The 15754-nt window shown below is 29.4% G+C and overlaps 3 protein-coding genes across 4 annotated transcripts; 2 read left to right on the top strand and 1 right to left on the bottom strand.

Moving 5' to 3' along the window:
- Positions 1-5360: 5360 nt before the first annotated feature.
- VNE69_05070 (uncharacterized protein) lies at positions 5361-6868 on the bottom strand (the record flags this gene model as incomplete). The annotated part of the gene is made up of 3 exons (XM_065473551.1): positions 5361-5377; positions 6002-6150; positions 6384-6868. 3 exons carry the CDS (start codon positions 6866-6868, stop codon positions 5361-5363), a joined length of 651 nt encoding a protein of 216 aa, XP_065329623.1.
- Positions 6869-11338: 4470 nt separating this feature from the next.
- VNE69_05069 (uncharacterized protein) lies at positions 11339-12997 on the top strand (the record flags this gene model as incomplete). The annotated part of the gene is made up of 1 exon (XM_065473550.1): positions 11339-12997. One exon carries the CDS (start codon positions 11339-11341, stop codon positions 12995-12997), a length of 1659 nt encoding a protein of 552 aa, XP_065329622.1.
- Positions 12998-14359: 1362 nt separating this feature from the next.
- On the top strand, positions 14360-15487 carry VNE69_05068 (putative reverse transcriptase; the record flags this gene model as incomplete). 2 transcript variants are annotated; one of them, XM_065473548.1, is made up of 4 exons in its annotated part: positions 14360-14537; positions 14629-14694; positions 14751-15091; positions 15128-15487. In XM_065473548.1, the coding sequence occupies 4 exons, from the start codon at positions 14360-14362 to the stop codon at positions 15485-15487; spliced, it is 945 nt and encodes a 314-aa protein (XP_065329621.1). The 2 variants fall into 2 exon arrangements, with proteins under 2 accessions (XP_065329621.1, XP_065329620.1); XM_065473549.1 differs by lacking the exon at positions 14629-14694 and having other exon boundaries at positions 14360-14489.
- Positions 15488-15754: the final 267 nt, after the last annotated feature.

Here is a 15754-nt window from a genome sequence, read left to right as displayed (position 1 = left end):
ATAATCATTTAGTGGCTCTACAATTATCTATCGTTTTATATTATGAATAATTTATATTTTTCACTATTAAACACGCCGATTAAACGAATTACTTTTTATGTGTTCATCTTCTCAAGTGTATCCTATGTATGTCGTAGAAATAAGGGAGGCATATACTAAGAGAATCTTTTACAACAATATTGTATCTACAAAATGTTTTGGACATAGTTATGAATTGATAAAAGAGTAGTTATAAATGATGCATTCATTGTAACCTCCTCAAAAAATTGCATGGAGCATCCCGCACGCTAAAGACCTATAGAAGTTCCTAATGTGATTAGAGAAATTTTTAAAATTATGACTAATATATAAATTAGGGCGCTCATTAATACTAAAATCACAGGGCTTAAAAAGAAAAAAATCGCGGGCATGTATTGTAAACATTGTACAAAAAATTCTAAATACTGAATGATTGTGAATTTAAGGAATGCGATTTTGTACATGTTAATTTTTTACACCCCAATGCAAGTCGAAATCTCTAAGCACAATATTTGTTGAAGAAAAGCAGCCAATTGTATTATAGGTTATAAACTATATAGAAATATTCTAAAGTGTGAATGTGGTTGTTTTATGAACCAAGTAAATTCTAAAAACTACTCGGAAGGAGTCTCTTTTTACTGTACAAAAAGCTGCAAAAAAACGAAAAGACCTAAAATGTCGCTATACTGCAAAGTCCTGGATGCCCGCATACATACAACTGATAATATTTCAATGCTGGATCAAAATGACTGACTCAATGGCATCGGCAACATGTGAGGCCTCCGAGTTATACCACATTTTTTTAAGGGCTTTTTCTAAAAAAAAATGAAATAATACATTTTTTGTAAAAATAGGGGAATAGGAAAAACTATTCAGGTCGACGACACGGCAATATGTAAGGGTCGTATAATTACGAATTATACACAAGAGGAAGATATACATTAAACAATCTGTATGGTTAAAGGTGCAAACAATGATAGCAACAACTGATTATTAAAATTGTTTCTCATATGTTTGCCCCATAATAAAAGATTTATAGGGATAATATAGTTGCAGGAATTCCAATAGGAGCTGATGCTTTTGCTTCTTACGTTCTGCTGTTCGCGACTTCGGATTTTTTCATGAAGTTGTTATTTATAGTATTGGCTTCACTAATCAGCATGAACAACATATTAACTAAACAGACAATCTTTGAAGTCATTTAAGACCCAATTGAGAACAAGAAGAGAAATCATGAGTTAAATATAGGATAATATATACGAGTTCCAATTTATATCTAGAAATTTAAAAAAGAAATACTGAAACTTATGCAGAGACTTTTATCAAAATACTATTGTTAGAATAATTGTTTTATTTTTTTTATCCCATGTACTTTTGAATTTAAGTAGCGCCAAAATAAGTAATCGATTTCGACGCCTTTAATTTCTACATATATAATCCCATAAGGTACCATACTGGGAAATTTTCGTCCTTATATATTCTTCAAATATCATCAAAATATATTATTGTTAGCCGAAGTCATCTATCTTATCTTCTTTGTATTCTCTATGCTCTCTTCCACTCTTGAATGCATATTTTCCAAGATAGGCATTCAAATTTCGACTTACTTGGGCTTTGTCAAAAGACTTTTTAGGTCAATAAAAAAACCTGTTTCTCTAGAATTACTTATAGCTTTTATAGCAAAATTCTTGTAGTATTATGTTTAGCTAGCGCACTCGCAACATAATTGTTCTGCAAATTAGACATAAGCCCCGCTTCTTTACATTTCCTGAGCCAATAAAAATTGTCAATGGACATTTCCCTTAAACTGTACTAGACTCTGCAGTTTACCTTTTTCCTTCTTTGTTTTTTGTTCAATTTGATTGTTTCACCTATTTACGGAGTTCGAATATTGACAATACTAGTTTAATATTTTTTAATATTTACAAAAAAAAAACTTCGTATTTTAATGTCTTATTGTACAAAAACATTCAAATTTTATATATTTGGTCTTTGTGTTCTTGGATTTACCAGAAATGTAAAATTTAAAAGAAAATTAATTTATTTTAAGAAACTTAACGTAATTATTAATACATAGGCAATTTGTCATTTTGTTCTTCCCCGACACAATGTTTTTTCATATTCAAAGTTTCTTTATCGCTTTAATGATATTATTTTTAGGTACATGACCGTTTGGAACCCGCTTTGGGAAAATGAACCCGCTTTGAAAAATAAAAAAAAGGGAAAAATAAAAAAAATTATAAAAAAAGACTTAACGACTTATTTTAAATAATGAAAAAGGACGATTTATCCGTTGTTTTTTTGGAGATTTTGAATGCCCAGAGGAACTGTAAAATGTGCTAATAGTGTTCGTCATGGTTTAGTCCATATATAGATCGAATATTTCTTTTAGAAACGAGCCAACGCCAAATAACTTATTTGGTATTGTGTTTCGGAATCGCTAAATTTTACAGCATTGATAGAGTGATTAATAGTATTGTTCTTTATCCCTTTGCTTTCCTAATGTGTTCTCATATGCTACCCATTGACTAGAAATCACAATAGAAACAGGTTATACATTATCTTGCATAACCTCAAGAGAATAGCAGCATTCCTACTAGTTACAGAAATGAGCAAGGCGCACGCCTATTCAGCATCAAATGAATCCAAAATAAACTTTACTTTGTTTTCCATGTAGAATTACATTTCATCACTAAAAAGCCCATCTGCCTCAACAAACATTGTTTTGCCAATTTTGCCATTTTTTATGAAAGTTGGGTCCGTTAAAATTTCAAAGCGGGTTGCAAACGGCCATATACCTATTTTTATGATTAGGGAATTGGTCAAAAAACATTATTATATATCTTTCAAGTAGATTGTAAGAAAAAAAATAGATTTAAATCTATTTTTAAAAAGTATTATGGTACTTAAGTTTTTTCAGATATAACAAATTTCACAAAAGTAGTCTTCTTCGCTTTTGTTTTTGCGTAGATCTATGTACAGTCATTTGATTTTACTAAAATTCCGTAACAATTAATATTTATTCATGTTTAGATCATTCCATTTTATTAGCCAACATATTGCTATATATAAATTTTTATATATTTAAAGCCTTTTAAATGGGTTTACACATAGGAAGATTTGATTATTTTATACGAGGTTCGGAAAATCATTATGAATCCTAAATCACATTTTTGATATTTATTAAGTAGTTATGTAAAATTTATACTTTAGGGTTATATTTTACAGAGAACATTCCTCCGATTTACGATTTTACACAATTCAAAAAAGCAAGAAAAGTATATTTACAACCCGCTGTAAAATCCTAATTCGTTTTCGGCAATTCCTTTGTGGTCTTTTTTTCTCAAAAAAAAATTTTAATAAATTTCTCATCGCAACGCTCTGTGCCTGGACGTTCTATATTTTTTTTACGTACTGAATCCGGGCACAGACGGCAAATTAATGAAATTTTTTTTTCGAACTTTATCCACAAGAATCAAAATTTTACAGATTTGTTTTAATCATTCGGATTAACATTTCTTGAGTTATACATTTTTTTAAATGTTTTTTTCAAATTTTTTTTACCCTTATGTTATGTCTAGAGCCACTTGACAGTAGGTCAAAAATCTTCCAAGACCCAAATGAGTCAATATGTTGGGAAGAAGAAGGTCCCCTAACTGAATACAATCATAGAATTTACTAGTTGTCCCGGTATGATTATATTAACGTCGGACGATTCGTACATAATTTGTCATTGTTTAAGTGTAGAGGAAAGACGATATGTGGAACATAAATGAGAGTTTTTTTAAAAAAAACTGCACTTACGAATACCCGAATACCTATATATATTTGTGATCAGACACGTGGTCTGATCCGAAATAGAAGACGGAGTATCAATAATAGATTTATTTGGATTGTTAGTTGCTTTCATGATCAAGGGTAAGGACTGGAGAATAAATAAATAGGAAATATTTGGAATAGGCCATTTCGACGTTCTATTCCGAAAGTGTAAATTGCTAAAATTAAAGTAACTCTCTAAATGCTCGTGTTTAATACTAATTACTCACCTGTCACTTATATTATCCTTCACATTTATATTAAATAAGAATCAATCACATTTGGGGATTCTTATTGTCAGCGTAGGTTCGTCGCCTGACAATAATTATTTGTAAATTACGTATTCATTCACTTAAAAGCTGTCTACACTATACCTAAATAAAAAATTTTGTGTGCAAGCTTCCAGTGTCTTCAGGGCTATAAAAAAATTATATGAAACAACAAAAAAGGAAAAATTAAACACAAAAAAATAATAGGAGGGTTGAAAAAGTGGCATAGGCGACAAAACGGTTATAATTAATGGAAATATGTTCAACCATTTTCAGAAAGATATGACACAGTGAAAAACTGTGCATGGTTGGTAGGTACAATAGACGAGCGACGTTAGAATTGAGAGTCGAGACAATACCTACCGGACTATTCAGATATTGGCTCAGTTTTTTAAAAACAACATAAAAAACGAAACGATTTGCATAACTGATGGGCATAAATTAGATCACAAAGTAGTAAAATCTATCAACGATGATCATCGCGTTGTAATCTACGATGCTGGTTTTAAAAACGAAGCAGGAGAGGCCGCAAATTTAATAGAGGAGTCTGATCACATCTTAAATGTGATATAATAGCTAAAAAATGATCAAAGAAAAAGTAACTACGACTTTTTTTTGTTAATTTAAATGGAGAAAGGGTGCGCAATATATTAAAATATCAAGAGTTACGTAGAGCTTATTTTTATATAAATTATTAAAGTTTTCTTAGGATAAATATTTGAAGTTATTTTTTTTCGTTTCTCTATAAAAATCCATAAGAGAGAAATAAAGTCAGGCACAGACCTATACGCCGATTTTTCGTTATATCCTAGACACATTAAATATAAAATTTTTATAAAACTACCTAAAAACACTTTCATACGGCTTTCTCTTGGTCATGTTTTAAAGGCATATACAGGGATACAATTTTATTCCAATGAATGACAAGCGCAACATATTAAATATGTTATACACATCTTTATGTATAATAGAAAATACATTATATGAAAAAGATTATCTAATTGATTAAAATCGAGCATATATTTCTTTTATAAATATATTTAAGTTTGAGGAATGAATGGACATTAGATTAAAGTTTATAAAATATATTAATGTTATTAACGCAAACCATAAAACACATGCGTATAAGATAAATTATATTATATTTTAAAAAACTTTGTATGTATTTTGGAGCATATATAACTTATTAGCTAGCTCTAGGAAATCCTTAATCTATGACTAATTTTGAATTCATTTTTTACGCTTTAAAAATTGATGCTAATTGTATTTCTTACCTTTGGATTTCATTATTAATATACACTTTGCAATAAAAAATAGATCACTTAAATAAAAATAGTCTTTTAATGACTTTGTTTTTTTTCAGTCGTTATGTAATTAGACTATGTTTTGATGGTAATATTGTTTTTTTAAGCCTTTATACCTATACTTGTTATAAAAATGCGTGGGTAATTTTTTACATCTTCCTTTTCATGTATGCTACAAATTGAAATTGCTAAGATAACTGTTTTTGATAGCATTGACACATTTTTTTTTATGAGACTTCAAATTTCTTGAATTAAATTAAGGGCGGATTTGAACTTCATGAAATCCTAAAGTTTTAAGAATCTATTATTGCTCTTGTAAGTTTTTTTTAAATAAATTTGTCGAAAAGATGTTATTATTTAGAAATGAAAGAAGTTGGTTTACAGAACGATGTGCTTAATCAAAAACATTAAAAAGTTATATTATAGACAGTGTAAATTAATCTAATATATAATTAAACATTGTGAGAAAAAGTAATATTTATATATGTTGGAATGAAAACATGGGTTTATTTATTCTAAAATATTTAATTAAACAAAGTTTCAAATATATCAAAACAATGACACTATATATTTGACACGTGTAGCACTTCCTACAATATATTTTATCCTCCTTCTCAGAGTATTCATATTTTTTTTCAATATTACTATCTATGATATATTCATCAAGTTTTTCATACACATCATTTTTAAAAACTTGTTCAATGCATAAATTATTTTCTTCATTCATTTTATTTATACAAATCCTTCAATGATTTTTTTCGCATCATTAATGTGGACTACTGGTTGCCCAGCAGTCCGAGAAGAGTTAGTTTTACTTAATTGTTTATTTAACTTCTTCATACCCTTATGGGTATGATTTTCTTTTATGTTTGTGGGAGGGAAAATAAAGTATTTCCCTCCAAAACATAATTAGAGAGGAGAAGAAGAATACCTACAGCATGGTATTCTCTGGTCTCCAGGGCCATCTTAGAACCACTGGAGATCTGTCCCTTGACAATTAACATTAACTTTTATTCCCAAAAATATAAAATTTAACAATTTAATATATAGTTTAGAAATATTTTTGTGAAGAGCCAATAATAATGTGCTAACGGCCAATTGTGTACACGAAAGGAAATTAATGTCCCCAGAATGACTTTTAAGTTGCATGAAAAAATTAAAATATATGTCTTCTTTCCGAATTTCATATTCATTTTCGTCTAATTCTTTTGGCCAGCTATGTTGCATTAATATAGAAAACCTCATTTTTTCTAAAACAACGTCGTATATCATCCCGATTATTGATTGTTTAATACTTAGATCCATGTTTTTAATGTAGTCAAGTTCGACTTCATAAAACTCAGTTGTTTCTTTTTCATTGGTTCCGTACGTATTTTTTTGTGTTAAAATACTTTCATTATTCTCATGGGTTGCTGTTGATTTTTGTAAATTCAAAATGAATAATATTAGGACTGAAAACATTTATGGGGCTGTAAATTTTTTTTTAAAAAAATACTAATTTTAGTATTGCATTTTTAAGATTTTCTAATAAAATGTTTAGAATTCTTTTCTAGACAAACAAATCCATTAACTTGTAGAGAAATTAATTACTAATTTTTTTGAGGCTAGAATATCTCTAATTTATGTTTTTTTAAACATTCTATAATTCCCTGCACGCAAAGAAAAGGATTTTTATGAAAAATCGGCCTTTATGTCTTTGGTATCAAAATTTTCACAATTAATATAGCAGCGAATGGATGAAAATAAACAGAATTAGATCATAAAATGTACGTATTTAACAATGGATGGTGTTGGTGTTTTTATAATATTTAATAAACAAACCCCTTATGCTTGTTAACTCCTTCAACATGGCGCCCTGTACGGAACAGAAAATAGAAGGACTAACATTCAGAATCGCTAAAGCCAAAGCAGACATGGAAAATTTGGAGCTTCAGTTTAAAGCTCACAACATTATTCAAGACAAGGAAAAAATATCAATCTTCCTTAGGATTCTTGATAGGGAGGTTCAAATTTCAATAATCAAAAATAAACAAAAATTTACAAATGTTACATGGAGACAATTAAAGGGTCGACTAAAAAAATAACAGAGGAAATAACTCTTTTGAATTTATTGGAAGCTAGACAAAGGCTAAATGAACAAGTGAGCGAATGGTTAGATAGAATTATAACTGTTGCTTATGATTCTGGTATGGATGAAGAATTTGCTAAAAAAATAATTTCAAGAACATTTTTAACTTTAGAAGGATTCTTAACTTTTAGAGACTACTTTGCTAACCAATCAGTATACGATGATTATCAGAACAAGATAGAACTATTAAGGAGAAGAGAATTGTTAATATTAAAAAGAGAAAATCATAAAATAAGAAACCTCAAACTCAGAACATTGAGCAGATAAGAACCAATATGCAACCTCTTAAAGAAAAACAAAATTTGCATTTGGAAAGATTTTTGATTAACAATCTACAAACACCACTAGGAGAAGTTAAGACTATGGAAGTATTTCTTGCTGGAGATATAATAAATGCAGTGGTAGATACAGGTAGCAATCCAAATTTAATTAGTAGGAAGCTTGTTGAAGAAAAAGGATTTCTTAACATAGAGACGAAAGAGATTACGGCAACAAACATTTTTGGACAAGAAAATACCCTAACAGAATACGTAGAATTAACTGTGAAAATAAATCACATACAGATAACAACCACTTTTTACATCATGGACAGTTGATCAATTCCCCTTTTTATTGGTAATTCAACTATAGTTAATGTCCAAAAATCGAGACAAAAAATAAGAGAACTTAAGAAAAAGTTCTGTAAACTCTTTAATGATGAACCATCCGGAGGTTATAATAAAATAATGTGCACAATAGATACAAAAGAAGGTGCCAAAATCAATATTAAAAAAAATAAAACATATTACAATGTGACATAGAAGGTACCCAAAAAACAATAACAAAACTTCTAAATTTGGGTTATATGGAAAGATCTACCTCGTCATGGTGCAATCATATGCGCCCAGTAAAAAACCGAATGGAGGATATAGAATAACCTGTAATATGCAATGGTTAAACAAAGTTGTAGAGGAAAACAATTACACGATCCAAAAAATAAATGATATCATTAATATGACACAGGGCAGAAAATTTTTACAGTATTTGATCTATCAGACGGCTTCTTCCAAATAAAAATTGACCCTAAAGATAAGCATAAAACAGCCTTTTATTTTAACAATAATTTGTACAAATACACCAGAATGCCTTAAGGCTTCAAAAATTTACCAGCAATCTTTCAAATGATAATGGATAATATTTTAAGTGATATCATTGAAACTAAATGTATGGTATATATGGACGACATAATAGTATATGGAAAAAACAGAAAAAGAACATGACCAGAACTTATCAGAAGTTCTTCAAAGGCTCGCAGATAATAATTTTAAAGTTAACGCAGATAAAATGCAATATAAAAGCAAAACAGTAAAGCTTTTAGGATCTATGATCAACGGGTCAACTCAATGGCCAATAGGAGAACACCAGAGAAAGATAATGGATTTCAAAACGCCAAAAACCAAAAAAAAACTCACAAAAATTTCTTGGATTTGCAAATTACTATAGAAAATATATTGCGACCTTGCAACAATTTCGCAACCATTATATGATGCACTTAAAGGTCTCATGGACAACGACCAAGTAAAATGGACTAAAGAATGCGAGGAAACTTTTAGCAACATAAAACTAAAGATAAATTCTAACATAGCAATAAATGTAGCAGACTTCACAAAACCATTTGTCTTAACAACAGATGCCTCAAATACAGGAATAGGAGCTTGTCATCAACAAGAAAAAGATGGCGAACTTATAGTTATAGATTGGGCATCCAAAAAGCTGTCTGAAGCAGAGAAAAAATATACAATAACAGAGAAAGAATTTCTAGCTATGGCTTGGGGAATACTACAACTATGAATTATATTTAAAAGGCTATAAGTTTAAAGTAATAACCGATCACACCGCCCTTACGTTTGCTAAAACAAAACATATATATGGAAATATGAAATTAGAACGAATGAGAGAGAAACTTCAAAGTTATGACTTCACAATACATTATAAGAAAGGCGCCGAAATTATTGAGGCTGATGTGTTAAGTAGATTTTCTGAAAAGGAGGATTAAACTCATGACTTAAAACTGCCAAAAAATGTGCTCATCGATTCTAAAGGTACGTGGTACTATAAAGTAAACGACACAGAAACAAAGCTTTTCTCGCGCGTCGAAGATAGACCAGCGCTCCTTAAGGAAGCACACGAAAAACTTACAACCCACGACGGAAGAGATGCAATGATTTATACAATAAAGAGAAAATATTATTGAGCTAAAATAAACGAATCAATTGCTCAATACTTTAAACGTTGTAAACCTTGTCAATGCAATCAACAAAAGACACGAGGAGGAGAAAAGTTAGTGGAAGCAAATTACAAATTGGAAAAGGTTAGCATGGACCTTTTATTCCTAGAACAGGCTATACCCTACTTACATGTATTGATCTTTACACATGAAAAGTTAATATAAAATATCTAATGAACAAAACGAACAAGAAAACGTTTAAAAAAATGAAAGAAATCTTTGAAGAATGGGGACTTCCGAAACAAATTATAATAGATAATGGGAGAGAATTCATATCGAAAGAGTTCTCAATGTGGTGCGAGAAAAACTCGATTATAGTTCATAGCAAGCCCGGGAAAACATCAGTCCAACGGAAGAGTCGAAAGACTAAATAGAAATATATGGCAGATTATAAGGAAAAAGTTTTTATCAGAACCCATTTATAATTTGGAAATAAATTTACCAGATATAGTTAAACGATTTAATAATACCTATCACAGCGGTATTAAGTGTACTCAAATGAGATGTGGGAAAATAGAATTACGCCAGAAGAAAAAGAAGCGCAACGAATTAAATACGAGAAGGAATTTAAGTCGTTAAAAAGAGAAAAATTTGAGATTGGAGAATATGTACTATCACAAGACATTCTTACTAATACATCATTTGCCAAAGCAGATAGTAAATACGTATTTGTAGGGAAAATTGTAGAATCCTAGAAGGTGATTCTTATTATGTTTTAACAACTGAAAAGAGGTTAAGCGTAATCACGCTCAGCTTACAAAATTTCAAAAATTCTTAAATGAAAATAAAAGTGAGAGAAGTTAACCGATAAGGTGCTTTTTTTTGGGGGGGGGGGGGATGTTGTTGTCTTTATACTATTTAATAAATAAACCCTTATGCTTGTTAACTGTTGAGAATAGTAGACATAAGGGGTATTTAATAATATTATAGCTATTTATAGTTATTCAACATTAACTCCTTCAACATAATATTATCAATTTTATTTCCAAAAGTGAAATTTCACATATTTATAAAACTGTTTATTTCTTAAAAAATATACTTTATAACAAAGTAATTCCCTTATATATTATTGTTTTATAGAAATTGTTCAAGAATAATCTTTGTTATACTTTACAATGTACAATCAAGATAATTATTGATCAATCACTGGAAGAAGAAAACGATCAAAATATTTCAAAAAAAAAACAAAAAATTAGCTTGTTTTGGTTATTAAGCTATTTTATTTTAAATTATTTTTTGTTTTTTTCCTCAACCACATTTTTTCAGCTTCGACTTTTAAAAAAAGTGATATTTTTTAAAATTCTAAATTCATATTGGTAGGGGGGGCTAAAGTGAAAATGGTCCGGTAATTTTTTATGTTTATATGTAAATTTAATAATTATCTTGTCTTTTTCAATAATATCCAAAAGCTAATACAATAACACTGTTTTTCATTTTTTAATCTACAGAAATAATATTTAATTTGATGTGATTTTTTCTAAATATTTGAATATTTTAATTTATTTTCATATAAAAACAAATTTTTCTGCTACCCTCCATGAATATCTTGAAAGTCGTTTCTGCAATATTGTTTGTACAAGCAAACTTAGAAACATGCAAAATAATTCAAGATGATCTTTTAAAAAAAATTAAAACGGGAAATTATCGTTTTTGTGATATGAGAAAAGGAAAGAATTACATTGATATAATTGCAGTTTATAAAATAAATAAATATAAATTTTATTTGAAATGGACGACTCCACGGGAAACAATTCCTCTAAAAATATTGACTATTATACCCGAAGGACAGAAATCAGTTAAAAATATCATTAAGCTATTAGAGGATAAACTAAAAACATTATTCAACTATAAGAACGAAAATGCATATAGGTTTATATATGAAGAATATGATTATTATAATTGTCCCATTACTAAAGAGTTAGTAGAAGAAGTAAAAAAAAGAAACGTGTTAAGAAGTGACAATAAGGAATATTCAGAAATTATCTATGAAAACATTTGTCATAGTGGAGATATATTTGAAAAAATAATCACTAAAATTAGAACTCTTAAAGACGGGTCTATTACAGAACAACAATCTTCAATATGTTATTATGATGATTTAAAGACAGGTAAGAAATTTATTGTGTTGACTATTGATATAGAAAACGTGCTTTATTTTTTTGAATTTTGCATTAATGAACTATATCACAAGTTTGATTTTGAAGTGAATGTAGCTGATACTTGTGAAGATAAAATAATGCATAAACTTCAAGATATATATGAGTTATCGCCCGATAATTGTAATCTGTCTTTGCGTGACAATGATGAAAATATTTATATTTATGGTAAATATATCAACATAAGTAAAAAAGAAGAAAATTATTCAATTCATATAAAAACAGAAGCGGTAGTTTTTAAATATTACAAAAACAATTATATCTTTCATATAGAGGACTCTATACCGTTAGATAATAATAAACATTACATAAGTAGGACTTGCCATATGGAATTTGAAAAAATATGTTCTAAGCTAACTAACACTGAGTATACAAACGAAATTGAGTTGTTTTACAATTTATTAAAAAATCATAACAAGATAGAATTCCTTGTCAAAAGAATTATATCCAAACCAGAATCCGCCATACATATGATATTTTCTTTTCAATATAGAAAAAATAAAAAAAAATTTCGAAGTGGTGAAAAATTTATGATTGGAAATAAAAAAGACAGCGAACATCATATAACGCATGTAATTAGAAAATTGACAAAACTTGTAAAAGAGGATTTAAAAGGCATTGATCTATATGTAATTGTTATTTGTTTAATAATAGAAGCAGAAGCATATATCCAAGAAAATGATGTAAGTGATGATAAGATTTTTAAAACACTTAAAGAAATTGGCGAAATTATTGACGAAAAAAATAAAACAACTACAGTTGATACGAGCACAACTGAAAAAAATATTGATTTATTTAATATTCTTAAGGAGATAGTAACTATAAGTAATAACAAATTATTGGAAATGACCTATAAAACAATCGCATTATTCACTGGATCCAATTCTATAAATATCTATGAATATAAAGGAAAACTAATTGAAAAAAATAAGATTGAAATGAAAACTGATGCTAAAGAATCTAATCTCGAAGTGTTAAAGATAAAAAAATATAAGGAAGAGTTAAAAGAAAAATTAAGAGAAAAAACTGAGAAAATGTAAGAAAATAAGAAATACGTAAATATTGCAATTCAAATACAACTAGATTGGCATATGAAAATAATTGTTAACATTACTTTGAAATTTAAAAGTAGTTGATAGTTTTATTGATTGAGGAAAAAGAAGAAATTTCAAGAAAATATTTGGAAAGATGTTTTTTTAATGTCATTCGAACAAATTATTTCAAATAAATAATAATAAGAATTTATGTAGAGCATTGCATTTGAATATGGGCGAATTCGCATATACAAAATCAAAAAATAAATCGCAATACTATAAGGAAAACAGTAAAAAAACAAATTATTGTACTACAGAAAACAATAAAAATGAGCAAATGTTCGTTGAGACAACAAATTACCAACAACCCCTATTTTAATAATTGAAGCAGTAGTGAAAGATTAATTATATCAAAAATAGAAACTATTAACAATTATCTAAACATTGTATTTGAAAAACAATTAAAATTTCCTTATTTTATACAATGATATTTCTACTTATAATATATTTTTTAGTTGATCCACAACATGTATTAGATATTTATATTAGAGCCAGTATGTTTACTATCATGATATCGGCTCTAACAAAATATATTTTTTATGTTTTATTTCTCTATTTGCTCCAAATTATTAACACCATATCCTTCTAAACACACAACTTTTTAAGGTTATATTCTCAGCTAGTCACTTACAATTTTTTTATTTTCCTCTTCTAAATCCTTTTGACTATTTACTCGGCATCGTTCTATGAGATTCCTACAAGCAAGGCCTTTATGGTATGCTGATGTGTATCACAAGTTATTGGCTGTTAAAGTTTTTATTTGATATGTGACTTTTCTTTAATAACAATAAAAGTTTTTTTTTGCTGTTGAAGTTCTTATTTGCTGGGTGTCTTTTTTTTTAATAACAATAAAGTTTTTTAGTTTTTTTTTTATCGTTCTATGAGATAGATTTAAAGGTAACGGGGTTCCCCAACGCAAAAAAGAAAAAAGAAACTTGCGAGATTGAGGCCGACTTATCGACCTCTGGAGTACAAGAAAGTGTTAATTCACTAGTATTGGAAGGTTACAAACCAGATTGTGAAGTTAGCAGCCTCCGCAGGGCTGCTTTCATAGACCAAGAATTGATAAAATTCTGGTCACAAACAGAGACTTTATTCAACAGAATTAAGATAGAAGAAGGCAGAAACGCCAACCAAAGGTACTGTGGGAGAGCTAGGCTGATAGTTAGCCTTGCTTCCTATTGTAAGAGTTCACATGGAGTGACAAGTATTCATCAGGAGTACTTAGATGCCATCTGTGAAGAGCTCAGTGAACAGAGATTCAAGCTTAAAAACTTGAAGAAACAGCATGAGATTGAGATTTTTGTAATGAGAAACCAACTCAACACACAAATTGATGCCCTAAAGGCTTCAAATGAAAGATTAGAGCAGAGAATTGACATGATTCTCACTGCTAAAAGAGGAGAGTGTGAAGAACCAATCACCATAAAAGCTGATCGTACTGATCAAAAAAAGGAAAAGGAGAAGTTTGATGGCTTAGCAAAGGGTAAGATAAAGAGCAAATAAAGGTTATTGGTAAAAGGATACCATCATCCAATACCTTTAATGTGTTTTTACGGAAGGTTACCGCTGCCGAGAAAGGAAACAGAAAGTTGTTGAAGAAAAATATTCTTCTAACAGAAAAGACAAAGAATGGCTGGACAGTCATTCTCAAAAACATCAAAAACAGTCGATACCAATAGGTTTGCCCCATTTCTAGGGTGTGTAAAAAAGAATTTCAACTGTGATAAGAAACAGTTGAAAGTACCCGTTTCAAGTTTTAAAACCTGTAATAAAATACTGAAAGTTGATTGGTTAATGTTATCTATAAAAGCTCGTGCGAAGTCGAAATTTATGACTAAGCGCAAATCCAGGATGAAGAAAACTTCTTCGCCCAAGGTAACTTCTCCTCACACATCGAGGAAGAAACAGTCGAATTGGATAGATAAGCTATCCAGAGAAGAGTTGCTAGACCTAGCAATCAAAGGAAAGAGCCTCAAGGACTACAAATACAAAATTGTAGTCGCTTATGGTTTCCCCCGAGGGGAACACATCATTAGGGTGACCGCGGCCAAAATAATAGGCATAGAGTAAAAGAATATTCCTCTAGTAAAAGATATTGAAGGAGAGGGCAGGGGGTTTCTTATTAGAGGTGAATTCTGCTTTCAAGCTGCAGAAACTTCAGGGAGCTCTTCAAAAAAGGCAAGAGTATTATTTGCCGAAAACGAAGTAGGCGACTATATCTCTAGGAACAAATCATCTTTGACGAAAATATTCTCCGATCTTCGTCAAAATTGGAAGAAGTATGTGCCTGTTGATAAGGCAATAAAAGTTATAAAAAGGGGGCTATCTGATAATTCTACAGTAAGCCATGAAGAGTTCTTCCTTTCCGAGCTGAATGCGAAACAGCTCGGGAAAGACATGAAAGTTGATAGTAAACTTCACAATGAACCGTGATAAAAATCAATTATTTAAAGAATTTAATTAAATAATATATATTTTTATAAAAAACAAAATATAATAAACCTGATATTGTCGTAGTAGATAAAAAGAATTAATTAATTAAAATAATTGAAATGGGTGTCACATCACAAGAGAATCTACAGCAAGTAGAAAACGATAAGTTAAGAAAGTATGATGTCCTTGCAGGCGAACTGGGCTTAATATATGGGTTTAAAACAGAAATAATTCCCTACGTAATCACTTGGGACGGTATAGTGACTA

This window comes from Vairimorpha necatrix, chromosome 5 (genome assembly GCF_036630325.1).
Source record: "Vairimorpha necatrix chromosome 5, complete sequence".
NCBI lineage: Eukaryota > Fungi > Microsporidia > Nosematidae > Vairimorpha > Vairimorpha necatrix.
Note: the sequence above shows the minus strand (reverse complement) of the source record. Positions and strands in the feature narration are given on the sequence as shown.